The sequence below is a fragment of the Lepus europaeus genome, chromosome 19 (assembly GCF_033115175.1).
Source record: "Lepus europaeus isolate LE1 chromosome 19, mLepTim1.pri, whole genome shotgun sequence".
Lineage (NCBI taxonomy): Eukaryota > Metazoa > Chordata > Mammalia > Lagomorpha > Leporidae > Lepus > Lepus europaeus.
The window spans coordinates 2,003,598-2,018,966 of NC_084845.1; the positions used below are offsets into that span (position 1 = coordinate 2,003,598).

At 45.4% G+C, this 15,369-nt stretch overlaps 2 protein-coding genes across 2 annotated transcripts; both read left to right on the forward strand.

The window, feature by feature from the left end:
* The first annotated feature begins 2,619 nt into the window (after nt 1-2,619).
* LOC133748652 (olfactory receptor 10A7-like) lies at nt 2,620-3,846 on the forward strand. Its single transcript, XM_062177584.1, has one exon. The coding sequence runs from the start codon at nt 2,620-2,622 to the stop codon at nt 3,844-3,846; it is 1,227 nt and encodes a 408-aa protein (XP_062033568.1).
* Nucleotides 3,847-13,709: 9,863 nt separating this feature from the next.
* Nucleotides 13,710-14,663, forward strand: LOC133748821 (olfactory receptor 6Z7-like). The gene has a single exon (XM_062177829.1). The coding sequence runs from the start codon at nt 13,725-13,727 to the stop codon at nt 14,661-14,663; it is 939 nt and encodes a 312-aa protein (XP_062033813.1). The 5' UTR covers nt 13,710-13,724.
* The last annotated feature ends 706 nt before the right edge of the window (nt 14,664-15,369 follow it).

A 15,369-nucleotide genomic window follows, 5' to 3' on the forward strand; every position in this document is an offset into this window, starting at 1 on the left:
TACAAACTACTCATTGAATGTCTACTATGTGTAGAGGCAGCATAGTCCAGGATCTATCCTGGGGCTGGACTTTCTGGGTTCAGATCTGTGCTTTGCCACTTATGGGCAAATTTACTTAGCTTCTCTGTGTCTTGGTTTCCCCATCTGGGGCATGAAGAGGGTGACAATGGCACACCATGCAGTTACAGTGAGTGTTAACCATTATCAGGCCCCTCACCACTCACAGAGGGGGAAATGAAGTCAAATCATCACTGTCTCTCTGGGCAAGCACATCCAGTATGTGGCTGAACATTCTCTCTATGGTGAAGATATTTAAAGCAACATTCTCACACTGAGGCTTGCTGCTGAGCCCCAGACCTGTGAAACAATTGTGTGCACTACAGTCCAGTTGGGAAGCTTCCCAAAACTCAAGTACTGACATTCAAAGCTCAGTCCTTCTTTCTCCTAACCCTAGCCCCAAGCTTGATCATCCACGAGTCTCCGTATTTCAGTCGATAGCATCATCCCATTGCTTGCTGCTCTGGTCAGTCTCCTAGGAGTCACCTTCCATTCCTCTCTCTTCTTCAGGCTTGGATCCAATCAACCAGCAACAGCTACTGAGTCAGACTCCAGAATTAATTTTGAGAGTGCCCCCATCTCTTCTGTAAACATGGAGCATTGTAGTCCCAGCTTTAACACCGCTCACATTCAGGCTGCTAAGGCATCCTCCTGACCTCCTTCCCTGGTATCTCTCACACCAGACAAGCCTTGGTAGAGAATCCTGGACACCTAGCACAGTGCTCAAACAAGGTTGGTTGGATAAGTCAAATCAGAGAGAAATGCTCTGAATTCTTGAGGCATATGTGGACCCCTGGAGAGGTGGTTGGGTGGGTCCCTTGCTGGTTTAGGAACCCAAATCTGACCCTGAGTCAGAGTCTCAATGAAGGAGGTAGGCTCTCTTAAAATGACAGTCACTTCGACATTTTCACAATGTCCAGTCCTCTCACTCTAGTGATGAATGGGATGGAGCTGGCAAGAGTAGAACCAGGAGTTAGTTGTGAGCCTGTGGTATTCTTTATGTGAAGGCTGACTGTGACCTAGAACAGAGGGGTTGCCATGGAGATGGCACACCGGAGGCGCTCTGAAAGGTGACTAGAGGGTTTTCTCAGACTGAGAGGCTGGTGGACATAACAGCTGTGTGTGACTCTGACCCGTTGTTTAGCCGCTGTGTGACTTCCAAAGTTATTTCAGAGTTCCAGTTTCCTCTCCACTTTGAGCAAGATGCCTATATTCTCTGTGTTCATTTTTTTTTTTTAATCCACAGCCCTGAAATGCTGTGTCTTTCACTATGGAGACCCCTTACAACTGAGGAAGGTTTACTTAGGAGAAACAATCTGTTTGCTGGCCTTCCAGGGCAGCCACCATGGTCATTCTCCGGCTCCAGCATCAGGCTGTCCCCAGTGAGCTGTGTGGTCCAATGTGTGCGCCGAGACTGGCTTAATTTAAGGACCAGCGTGAGCAGCCAGCATGAGGCCGGAACGAGCCGTGAGGGAGGACTTTGAAAAAAACGTAAGAGGTAGCAGTGAGAAATGAGAACAGTCCCCTTCCTTAGTCATTCAACAAACATTTTTGGACTGCTATGTGTGCCAGCCCCTGGCATAAAAACAAGACAAGGAACTACCAACAAGTAAGACCAGGTACTCAGTAAGGATGCAATTTATGGGCCAGGCACTGATAAAACATAAGTCACGCATGCGATAATTGTTCATGCATGAGCTGGTCGAGTGACAAGAGGTTAGAATTCTATTATAGAAAACCCACCCCAACCCTCCTGAAGTTAGGGAACGGGTCTGGGCTTCCTCTTCTCTCCCAAATCCCAGCTCAGTGCCTGCTACAGGGAACACTTCATGGCTAGAATGAACTAATGAATGAATGAATGAATGTGGGGGTGGGGTGCTGTGACAACTTTGAGCTTCAGCATATATGTAACAGAGATATGGAAAGAACAGGGAGAAGGTTTTGGATTCATTCAACAAACACTGAAGCCTTTGGCCATGTTTACCAATGCTTAACCATGTAGCTGCCCCAGTGCTTACAACTTCCATGTGTCAGCTCCTTTCTTCTCCACAAGAAAACACTAGGAGACAAATTATTGCACTTAATGGAGATTAATTTCTAGCTACTGCATAAAAAGTAGTGTATTCCATGAGGTTCCCAGTTTGTAGAAGGAAATAGACTTTATTGCACAAAAATGAAATTCAGCCCAGTTTTCGCTGCACGGCAGCTGCAGCCACATAATGCAGACGGCAGGAGGGCGTGGCGGGCGATGCTGTTCTGGCTCCTGGACAAGGGATGCTAAGAAGGGGATTTTTGAATGGAGACCTGGAGGTCGAGAAAGGGCAGACAATGCCAAAGACAGGGACCATAACTGGACACATGCAAAGGCCCTGGGGTGACAGGAAATGTAGGGGTTATGGACACCGAGGCTGTCTCTGAGGCTGGGCCCTGGGAGGTGGGGACTGTGACATAGCCAAGAACCAGGGCACAGAGATCCTCGCACAGGGAGACACAGGGAATAGCAGGTCCCATGGGGGAGGGACCAGCACGTGCCAGGCCCCAAGGTGGGACAAACCCTGGTGCATGGATCAGAGAAACGCGCAGCGGCCAGGCCAGCAGATGTGGTCACTGGACTTCGTCCCACGTCTCCAGGCCGTTCAGGGGCGCCCTACCCGGGTCACCATCAGATCTGCCATTGCATACGACCCCTCCCAGGCTCTCAGGCCCGCGCCATGGCGCCACGGGCACAGGGCCAGGCAGGCGCAGTCCCCCGGCTCACCGGCCTCTCCCTCCGCGCCCTCCCGCAGGCTTCCTTCCTGCCGCGGCCAGGCGAGGCCCCCACGCGCCCCGGGCCCCATGCCCGAGTCCTGGGCCAACGGGAGCCTGGCCGGCGACTTCGTGCTGCTGGGCTTCGCGCACGTGCCCGCGCTGCGGCCGCTGCTCGCGCCCCTCTTCCTGGCCATGTTCCTGCTCACGCTGCTGGGCAACGCGCTCATCGCGGCGCTCACCGGCCTGGACCCCGGGCTGCGGGCGCCCATGTACTTCTTCCTGCGCCAGCTGGCGCTGCTGGAGCTCTGCTTCTCGCTGGACGTGGCGCCCCGCCTGCTGCTGACGCTGCTGCGGCCCGGGCGCGGCGTGGCCCCCGCCGCCTGCGCCCTGCAGCTGCTGCTGGTGCTGTCGTGCGTCACGTCCGAGTGCTTCCTCCTGACCGCCATGGCCTGGGACCGCTACCTGGCCATCTGCAGGCCCCTGCGCTATGGCGCCATCATGAGCCCGCGGCTGTGCCGCCTGCTGGCCGCCGCCTGCTGGCTGGCGGGGGTGCCCGTGGCGCTGGTCTTCACCGTCTGGCTCTTCAGCTTCCCGTTCTGCGGGCCGCGCGGCATCCGCCACTTCTTCTGTGACATCGCCCCCCTGCTGAGCCTGGTGTGCGCGGACACCAGGGTCTTCGAGGGCTGTGTGTTGGTGGCCACAGTGTTGGTCATCATGGTGCCCTTCTGTCTGATAGCCGCGTCCTACGTCCTGATTCTGGCCACAGTCCTACAGATGCCCTCGGCCACCGGGCGCCACAAGGCCCTGTCCACCTGTGCCTCCCACCTCATCGTGGTGGTTCTGTTTTATGGCACCACAGGGGTCATCCACTTGCGACCCAAGGCCAGCTACTCCCCAGAGAGCAAGCAGGTGGTGTCGCTGTCCTACACGCTGGTGACGCCCATGCTCAACCCCCTCATCTACAGCCTGCGGAACAAGGAGGTGAAGGCAGCACTAGGGCGCGTGTGTTGTGGGCGCCAGTGGTTTGGACCCGGGAAGTGAGTCCTTTGGATGACTCCTCGGAGTCAGGAGTTGTTGATGTCCCGGGACTCACATGCAAGTACCTGGTGCAGCTAGCTCTGATTGTCTTCTAGGGAACCATACCTGTTCCTCTTGCAACCTCCAAAGTCATGGTGGTGCTGATTCTACCTTTAATCAGGAAAAGAGCATGACCAAGGAGTCAGTCTTCAATCATAATTATTTAGTAGGAGTGGACAAATGAACTTTGGGCCAACTACAGCGTGTCAGTGAGCTCTTGCCATCAGAATGCTGTTAACAGAACGTCTTAAATGTTAGTGTCTTAGAGCATGTCACTTATTTTCATGAGCGTTCAGTTAGTTCAGTGTCAGTGACTCTAAACTGGGCTCATCTGCTCTTTGATAGGCTTGCTTGCACAAAACAGGGTTGACTGATGTAGGCTTGATTCTGTTGAAGAGCCTGGTCCATGAGTCTCTCCTGTTGCTGGGACCAGAGGCATAGCTCAGGCGTGTTTGTTCTTATTGCACTAGCTGAAGGATAAGTAAGGAGGCCCTCTTCCATAAGAGATTTTCAAGGCTTTGGACATGCCACACCCAGTGACATGCCACTGGCCAATGCAAATTACACAGGCAGGTGTCATGGCAAAGGACAGGGAGTGATCTCTGTCTCTTTGTGGGAAACTGTAAAGTTACATGACCAAAAACACTGATAGAGGGGAAAGTGAGAAATTTGGGACACTGACAGAATTTTCTTCGGAAATCCAGATCCCATGAATTTTTTCAAATTTCTCTTTCTCATGGGCTGTGGCTATGATGATGTAAACACGTAGCTGTCAGTGACTGTTTTGTTTTTAACAGAGAAACTCCCGATTGATAATGGTGTCAGTGTAAGGAAAACCAAAAGTGAGAAGAAGTGACTTGAATTCTTGTGTCCAGTCATGCCTGAAGTCTGATCTCACTATGGAAATGCCTCTTATATGAATGAATAAATTCACTTTTGCTTAAACCATTTTGAGTTGGATTTTCTATCACTTGTAGTGATATGATTTTCTGATTTAATGGACATTACCTAGGCCTGGTACAGGAGTTAATTTATTTCTTCTCCGTAGCCCATTAAGTTTTTTCTGAACATGATATATCAAAGGAGAAGTTTGTTCTCGCCAGCTTATCGTCGTTATCAATCATATCGTTGAAGGATATGATTTTTCTGGAAGACGGACAGATTCCAGTTGTCATTTTATTTTTCTAGGTGCATAAGCTTGGTCTTGCCAGCGTCTCTGAACATTAGTTTTCCTATCGGTGAAGAAGGACTAGTAAGCCTACCTACTGCGTAGGATTTTTTTAGAAAATTTTATTTAATAAATAAAATTTATTTATTTTGGATTATAGCGGTTTTCCTCCCATAACCATCATCCCACCCTTAAACCATCCCATCTCCTACTCCCTCTCCCATCCCATTCTTCATTAAGATTCATTTTTAGGCCGGCGCCGCGGCTCACTAGGCTAATCCTCCGCCTTGCGGCGCCGGCACACCGGGTTCTAGTCCCGATCGGGGCACCGATCCTGTCCCGGTTGCCCCTCTTCCAGGCCAGCTCTCTGCTGTGGCCAGGGAGTGCAGTGGAGGATGGCCCAAGTCCTTGGGCCCTGCACCTCATGGGAGACCAGGAGAAGCACCTGGCTCCTGCCATCGGATCAGCGCGGTGCGCGGGCCGCAGCGCGCTACCGCGGCGGCCATTGGAGGGTGAACCAACGGCAAAAGGAAGACCTTTCTCTCTGTCTCTCTCTACTGTCCACTCTGCCTGTCAAAAAAAATAAAAAAAAATTCATTTTTAATTATCTTTATATACAGAAAATCAACTTAGTATATACTAAGTAAAGATTTCAACAGATTGCAGCCACATAGACACACAAAGCATAAAGTACTGCTTGAAGACTATTTTTACTGTTAATTCTCATAGTACAACACATTAACGACAGAGATCCTACATGGGGAGTAAGTGCACAGTGACTCCTGTTGTTGATTTAACAATTGACACTCTTATTGATGATGTAAGTAATCACTGCATGGGATTTTTAACATTAAATGAGGAGATGTGTGGAAATGCCTAGCACAACTGTTGGAATACAGTGGGCACTCAATGAATGGTCTCCATTTATTATTTTCATAGCTAGTCCCATAGACTGGAAAATACCAAAACTCCATCTCCTTAAGGGAGCACCCCAGCAGCATTCCATATGAAGCTAGATTTGGAATGGAAGATTGGAGTTCAGTCTGGAAACACACCCTTGATGGGTGATATTAGACAAATAACTTCCCCTCTGAGTTTCAACTTCACTCTCTATAAACAGGAAGGCATGTGCTGAAGTCTCTGTTATTCTTGTAATCCAGAATTATTTTGTGGAAGTATAAGGAGATGATGAGTATAAAATATACAGCTACTTCCCAGATGTAATGGATGATGGTGGTGGTGGTGGTGGTGGTGGTGGTGGTGATGGTGGTGGAGGGGATGCTGGTGGTGCTGATTAAGAACAGGATCCACTGGCTTATTGTACTCGTGTCCTAAAACCAGTGCCATATGTATGTCCTTATTTTAACTCAATGTGTGTACCAATCAAAGACTATTTTAACTGATAGTCCTGATCATGTAATTTTCAACACTAAAACCCTTTGATTTACCATACAACACAGTAATTCTCATCATCATCACCATCACCATCACTATCATTATCAACACTGTTGTCACAAATGCATAGCACTTACTCTGTCACGGCACAGTTATACAAGCAGCATTTCAAATTTCTGCAACTCAATTCATAACATGTCTTCATGCGATGCTCAATTTCTCCTATTTAGAATTCATGAGAATCATTTTTCTGCCCTCACAATCAACTCATTTCTTTGAATAAAGCAGAATGACTTTTTATTTTTTTAAGTCGAGTCATTTCTGCCAAAATTTCTACCTTTCTAACAGTTAGTTCCCAAATTCCACATCCAAGCAACAAATGTGTATTGAACACCTGCCATGTATCAGGCTCTTCTCTAGGCTCTTTGAGACAGTAGAGTGCGTGAACATAGTCTGTGGTCCATGACCTCTCAGGGGTTTGATTGGCAGGGTTCTCCAGAGAAAAAGAACCAATAGAATGAATGAATGGAATTATTAGTTTGACTTACATCACCACAGAGGCTAGAAGGTTCCAGAATGACAGATCTGTAAAGCCAGGGAAGGGAGAGGGTCAGTCCATGAAGTTACAAGGCTCGGATGGAGAGAAGCCAGTGATTCAGGCCTTAGTCTGAGGTCAAAGACTCAGCAGCCCTCCAGGGGCCCACTGGCTCAAGTCTGAGAGTCAAATGGCCAGAGAACCTGGCATCTGATATCCAAGGGAAGTAGTAGGAGAAGACGTGCTTGCTCTGTAAGAAAGAGCCATGGAGAGAGTTTTCCCCTTGATCCACTTTCCTGTTCCATTCAGGCCTCCAGCTGATTGGATGGTGCTGTCCCCATTGTGGATGATTTTCCCCACATGATTTGCTGATTCACCTGTCAGTCTTCTCAAGAAACACTTTCAGGTACACCAAGAAACTATGCTTTATCAGTTCTCTAAGCATCCACCAAACTACTCAAGTACACGAACAGGCAATTTTCAAAGGATGACATCCAAATGGCCAACAGACACATTAAAAAATGCTCAGGATCATTAGCCATCAGGGAAATGCAAATCAAAACCAAATGAGGTTTCACCTCACCCCAGTTAGAATGGCTATCATCCAAAAATCAAAAAACAGTAAATGCTGGTGAGGATGTGGGGGGAAAAGGTACCCTAATCCACTGTTGGTGGGAATGTAAACTAATATAGCCATTATGGAACTAAGTATGGAGATTTCTCAGAGATATGAAAATAGATCTACCAGCCATCCCACTCCTGGGAAATTACCCAAATGAAATGAAATCATAAAATGGAAGAGTTATTTGTGCCCACATGTTTATTGAAGCTCAATTCACAATAGCTAAGAAATGGAATCAACCCAGTTATCCATCAACTGATGACTGGATGAAGAAAATGTGGTATGTACACACTATGGAATACTATCCAGCCATAAAAAAGAATGAAGTCCTATCTTTTGCAACAAAACAGAGAAAACTGGAAACCATTATGCTTAGTGAAACAAGCCAGTCTCAAAAATACAAATATCATATGTTTTCTCTGCTATGTGGTTGTTTATACAGAATATCAAAAAATGTATAGGAATGACATGGTCATTCCGGGATATGGTTGTCATTTTTAGCCCTTGTTTATACTCCTGTGGGACTGTTGTCCTTCTACCTTTTACTTGTTGAATATTACTATTAGTGGCAAATTAAGCCTGTGAAAATGGAGTGGATTAAAATTATGAGTTTGCAAAAACTGATGAAGAGAGGGGAGGAGTGTGGGGGGGGGTTAAGGGCAGCAAGGAAGGGAGGGAAGTGGGGTTGCTTTCTTGGAACTGTACCTATGGAATGCATACAGTCTGTTCTCTGTTCATGAAAAAGTGTCAACACACTTGTTTCTAAGTTCTGTGTAAGAAAAACTGGACATATTAACTTGGGTTTCATGATGTTTTTCTTTCAACGAGAGAGAGAGAGAGAGAGAGAGAGAGAGAGAGAGAGAGGACTCTGATTTGGTGTTGTCTTCTACACCTCAACTGCACATTTGTGGAATGGGAGTATAATACGAGGGAACCACGGATGCTGCAATGCAAGTCTTGAATGCCATGGGAAGGCACTTTGATTTCATCTACAAGGCAGTGAAGAATTTTAAAATAGTCTTTGAATGTAGCACAGTTATATTTCAGTATGGCCCATTTCTTGAGTTTTTGTTGTGAAAACAGTCTGAAGTGAATTTCAGGAGATCAGACCAAATGCCCCTTCCTCTAGGCAGCAGTTATATTATATATAATTATGTCATTATATATTATATTACATATTTTATTAAGTAATTAAATGTGGATAAGGTAAAACACAAACATAATATTTACCATGGTAACAGTCTTTAAGTGAATTAAATTTATTTTCACTTGGTTTTTCAACCACCACCACCATCTATTTCCAGAGCAGTTTTCATCTTGTAGAAACTGAGCTCTGTGCCCATTCACCAGTAACTCTCATTCCCTGAGGCATGCAGCCATTGGCAACCTCCATTGGGCTTTCTCTGCGTGCATTTGATTACTCTCAGTATTTCACACGAGTGGGCTGATATATTATTTATCTTTTGTGACTGACTTATTTCACTTAGCATAACATCTTCAAGGTTCACCTGTAGTATAGCACATGTCAGAATTTTCTTTTGAAGGGTGAGTAATATTCCATTGTGTAATATTCCATCTTTGGAGCATTGTAAATAGTGCTGCTTTGAATAAGAATGTGCAAATGTACCTTCAACAAACGGTGTTTTTGAGACCCTAGTCTATAAGAAGTTCTTCTGCCCCTGTGGGCCTCGGCCCCAATGGTGCTTCTCGGAACAACCTATTAACTTGTGTGTCTGAGTCAGGGTGTTCTGTCACACGAGAGGTTGATGGACTGAAGGATGGAATTCTTTCCTACTCATCTTTGTGCCCGAGACTCCAAGAACAAACAAGGCCTGAAATTTGGAAAGAAATCAGTCAATTCATGTTGCCCCAAAGGAGGACGGTTCAGAAGCCGACTTTGCTGTCTCTCCTCCCCTCCAGCTTCTACAGGGCATTGCCGAAAAGTATTTCAATGCACTCCTCCAAATCCTCAGAGACCAAGGAGGTCTCCGAGGTCTAGAACTCTGGTGTAACTTGGCCGTCTGCCTCTTCAAGTGTGGATGGCGACACAGAGGATCAAGGGGGTGGGGTGGGGAGAGCCTGGTTCAGGATTAAGTACAGCTCTTTGCAAGATTGGACTAAAAGGCTGCTCTATTCCTGGAATAAACCCCTCTGGGCAGAATCCGAATCCGATTGGGCTTCTGAATCTCCTCCAAGTGCAACATCAGCCAGAAAGCATCTGTGGCACTATCAGGTGAGGAGCAAATGCTGATCTGTGGAGGTGAAGAGGAGGAACAACAGAAGGACCCTTCTTTTAGAGAACACACCAGGCATACCAGGTACTGAGGCTCAGTGTTTTGAATCTCTGAAAACTCGGGAGTAGTGTGTGTGTGTGTGTGTGTGTATTAGATCCAGCTCTCTGCTATGGCCTGGGAAAGCAGTACAAGATGGCCCAAGTGCTTGGATCCCTGCGCCCACATGAGAGACTAAGAAGAAGTTCTTGGCTCAGCTTCTGGCTTCAGATCAGCCCAACTCCAGCCATTGCAGCTATTTGGGGAGTGAGCCAGCAGATGGAAGACCATCTTCTATTGCTTTCCCAGGCCACATCAGAGAGCTGGATTGGAAGTGGGGCAGCTGAGACTCGAACCAGTGCCCATATGGGATGCTGGTTCTGCGGGCGGGGGCTTTATCCCCTGTGCCACAGCGCTGGCCCCTGATCAACTATTTTTAAACTTCCACATATGAAAGAGACTATGCAGTATTTGTCTTTCTATGTCTGGCTTATTTCACTTAACATAATGATCATTACTTCCATCTGTTTTGCTGCAAATGTTAGGATTTTGTTCTTTTGGTGGCAGAATAATATTCCATTGTGCAAGTAAATCACACTTTCTTTACCCATGCATCCATCAGTGGACACCCAGGCTAATTCTGTATCTCGGCTCTAGTGAACGGTGCTGCAGGGAATGGTATGAGTGCGGGTGTCTCTTTTATATATGATTGATTTCAGTTCCTCTGACAGTGTATCCGGGTAGCTTGATAATGTGGTAACTCTGTTCTCCAGAATGACTGTACTCATTCGCATTGTGTTTTACCTTTTCTGTGAGAAATCCTTAATTGGGAAACAGATAGATCCACTCCTCCAGGACTCACAATGGTCTAAACTTTTATAGTCACTCACTATGTGGATATATTCTAAATTTTACTGTCAATAAACCTGCGAGAACAATGAAAATATCGCATTGTGCTGATCTGGAAACGGAGGTTCAGAAAGATGAGGGAGCAGCCCAAGGCTTCATCACTGGGCTTTGGTCTAGCTTCTGCCTCTTAGAGAAAGGCGATTGCACTCACAGCTAGGAAAGAGTCACCACAGTGCAAGTTCTGCTTACAGCTGTGAAAACTTTGGTATGTTCACGTCAGCTCCCCAGCCTGTTGGATCAGTGACTAAGAGTGAACTGAATTTTGAGCCGAAGATTCATATGTCTTTCATGATCCATATGCCTTTGTTTTAACCTTAAGATTAAACTTTTCCTAAATCTCCAAATTGACTTTTCAGGAAACTCTGATTTCCTGAATAAAATGATAACAACTAACTCTTGCTTGCATGCAGATCCTGGGCTTCCTGCGTACAACCATAAGAGAATTTGTCTCAAAACACCTTTCGTCCTTAATATGCTTGTGCAGAGTAGGCATATTCTTATGTTGCACAAATCTCTTTCTCATTATTTATGCATACCAATATTTAAGTTCCTGAAGGGTAAACTCTACTAGAACTGAAGATTTAAAAAGCCACTGGGGCACTAGGGAGTGAATATGCATGAGGCTTTAATTCCATGAGAGCCCATTTTGTATCCCGGTTCTGATAGTCGTTACTTTGCATCTGAAGCAAAATACTTACTTCTCTGGGCTTGGTTCTTTACTTACTGCAAAAAGAGGAATAGCGATAGCTTCTTAATGGAGGTTTTGTGGGGTTTTAGAAAGCTAACGTTTGGAAAACACAAAGGAGTTTAGTCCATGGTGTAGCATTTATCACCATGGCTGCTGAAATCTTTAGAGAGGAGGTAACTGTGCACAGTGATTCAAGTTTGTCTAAATCTTGCTCCCATTTCCACTTTTGGCTGTATGACCTTGGGCAAGACACTTTCACTTTCTGACTTTCCATTGTTTTCCTTGTAAAATAAGGAAAGCAACAGAATTTTTTATGGACGCGGGAGAGAATGGAATAGAATAACACATAGTTGCTATCATCGTAATGCTGAAAATCAAAGGAGGGACTTAGGAAATCCTGCGATGGCTGGCACGTTTTTAGTTGTTGCAGAAGTATGCAAATGTCTTGAAATTCTCACAATCTATGTGAGCTAATCTTTAAACTCACTTCTTTCCTCACCTCCTTCTGCTCTTGTTGCTCACTAAACACAGTTTTGAAGGCCTCCTCGAGATCTGTGATGCCTGCATTTACTGCTGAGTCCAGCGTTTTCCACTCGCTACTGCCTGCATGCAGGAGGCTGCTCCCCTCAGCACCCCACACTCCCTTCAAGTCACCTTCTCAGGGTCAGCTTTTCTCACAGCTAGAACTCATGTAGCCAGTTGCCCCTCACCATATACGTTCTCTAGATTTATGTTTGAATTTAGTCTTTGTATCATAAATCCTATTTCCACCTATGGATTCTGAAACCCAATGGAACAGGCACGTGGCCATTAAGTGCCCAGCACAGCCATTTCTCAATCAGATGATGTTGTAGGTTCGACCCCACCGGAGTGTTTGTTATGAATAAATGAGGTAACGCGTGGGCATTCTTAGCATGGGGCCAGGTGCATATTAAGTGTCAAATATATTGCAGTATTGCCTACAAGCCTTAGTGCTTGTTAAATGGACCCCAAACTATATCACATCACTTTGTATCCAGGCACCACACAGTGTGAAGTCAGATTATTTCCTGGTAAACTCTTCACATTGGTTCATTTATTTTCATCAAAATGTAGTCCTCACACCAGACACTGTATTGCGCTGGCTCCATGATCCTTATGCTATCGTGGGAGAGCAGAGCAGATCTCTAGACAGGGACTGATAACCACAGTGCATCCACACAAGGAAATACTCTGCCTCTGCTTGGAAGAGAAATTTCAGCTCTGTGATGATATGGAGTTCATTTCAGTACACATTATTGGTGAAAATGTTGAGGTGTGGAATGCATGTGTGCTACCATGCACATCAGACCCCTATATTGATATGAGAGAGTTCTGAAGGAATTGTCTCTTGAGTTGCAGCCAGAAATTGGGTTGGGAAATTGCACATTTGAGTAGCAAGGATGTGAGCAACATTTACTTGAATTTTTTTTGGTTTACTGAAAATGTATTACATCTCTCCTGTGCAACAGAACCAAAAAAATAACTGTCATATGTCCATTTTCTGACACAAAGAAGGGGGTTTGATGAATCTCAGATGATTTTGTGAGAAAATTATATACTCTAGTTTGTATAAAAATTTCCTCTATAAGCCTCAGCTTCCTCAATTATAAAAATAGACAAAAAATATGGTAGTGGATATGTGATCATATAGATTGAGAAAATATCTTCACAGGTATCCATTTGCTGTACACAGAGGAAACGGTCCTTTTGTTCTCAAATATTACCGTTGGTGACCCACAGAATATAATACAATTGTAGAAAATAATATTGGATTAAAGAAAGAAGAACATATTTTAAATTAAGAGACCTGACAGTTTTACTCTACTTTGTAAAACTCTTGAATTGCTGTGAGGAGTATAAAAAGGAAAGAAAAATAATCTAAATAGATCATCATCCTGCAAAGCTGAAAGGAGAATCATCCTAGTTTCTTACTTAGTTTACTAAATTTCAATCCATCCTTTCACTAATTTTATGAGAAGCCAATACTATTCTCTCAACTTGCAAATGGCCAATTTTTTCCCTCTAAGGTCACAGATTTAGTAAGAGCAGTAACTAGAATAACCAGGTTCAAATTTGTCTCATGAACCTACAGCACCTCTCCCCCCTTAATGGTCAGTTTCTAGCAGAAACACACTGGTTTCTCCAAACACTGTGCATATCCTTCCAACTTTTTATTTTTACGACTTTGCCTCTGCACAAAACAGATGCCAACTGTGTTGTTTGCTTCTCTGCAGATGGAGAGGTCCCTGGAACTGGCCAATACGACCAGGGTCCAGCAGTTTGTCTTGCTGGGTTTGTCCACAAGGCCAGAGATAAGGGACGCCCTGTTTGCCATCTTCCTGACTCTCTACCTGCTGACTCTCTTGGAGAATGCACTCATCATCTACCTCATCTGCAGCCACAGTGAGCTCCACAAGCCCATGTACTTCTTCCTGGGCAACCTCAGCGGCCTGGAGATGTGCTACGTGTCAGTGACCATGCCCAGCCTGCTGGCGGGGCTGTGGACTGGACCCTACCAGGTGCCCTTCACAGCCTGCATGACTCAGCTGTTCTTCTTCATTGTCCTCATCTGCACAGAGTGCACCCTCCTGACCTCCATGGCCTATGACCGCTACGTGGCCATCTGCCGCCCTCTGCACTACCCACTGCTCATGCGGCCCCAGGTCTGCCTGGGCTTATCTTTGTCCTCATGGCTTGGTGGGCTGGTGGTCTCAGTAGCCAAGACCACATGTATAGCCAGCCTGTCTTACTGTGGCCCCAATGTCCTCAACCAATTTTTCTGTGACGTCTCCCCTCTGCTCAACCTGTCCTGCACCCATGTGGCCCTCACAGAGCTAGTGGACTTCATCTCTGCCATCGTCATCTTCTGTGGAACTCTGCTAGTCTCCCTGGCCTCCTATGCAGCCATTGGGGCGACTGTGCTCCGCATGCCCTCAGCGGCTGCCCGGCGCAAGGCTTTCTCCACCTGTGCCTCCCACCTGGTGGTGGTGGGCATCTTCTACTCGGCAGCTCTCTTCATCTACTGCCGGCCCAGCCGCATCAAGTCCATGGACCTCAACAAGGTGCTGTCAGTCATCTACACGGTGGTCACACCCATGTGCAACCCTGTCATCTACTGCCTGCGCAACAAGGAGGTCCACGCAGTGCTGCGGAAGACTCTCAACCGTCCTTGACTCTGGTCTTCCAAACCTTGAACTCTCACTTTCTGATTCAAATCTTACATCACTCTCAGACACCTTAAATTACCTTCAAGGACAAGTGAGAAAATGTTTTGCTGCACAATATGCAGTGAGCACAAACTGAGCAGTAAGTAAATCCAAACTGCCAAAGAGAAAAACAAGGAAAAGTCTAGGAGAAAGCACAACACCCAAGATAAATTACAAGTATCTGCTAATCCCCACGAAGAGATGTTTAACCTAGCTTCCAAAGCAACAAATCTATGTTTAATATGAATATTTAATTTAATATGAATTTTAGTACTACACTTCTTATTCCTACAGGACTAATAAAACTTATCCAATGTATCTGCAAGTTCTCACAAATACAGATAGACACATGTCTAATATTCATTGTCTGTAATGAAAAAATCAAAAGCAGCCTAAATGTTCACAAATATTGAATGGTTTAGATGATAGTATGTAAACTATGAGATAAACAATCTCTTCTTAAATAAAAATAAATGTACTTGTGTGTTTTGACATGGAAATAAAGGAAAGGCAAATTAATTAAATTAAAATCAACAAACACATTATAAAATTTTTCACTTTATATTTTCTTGACTTTATTACTATATTAAGATATAGTTGGCAAATAAAGTTCCATATAGTCAATGTATACTGTGATGATTTGAGGTACATGTATATTGTGACATGCCTACCA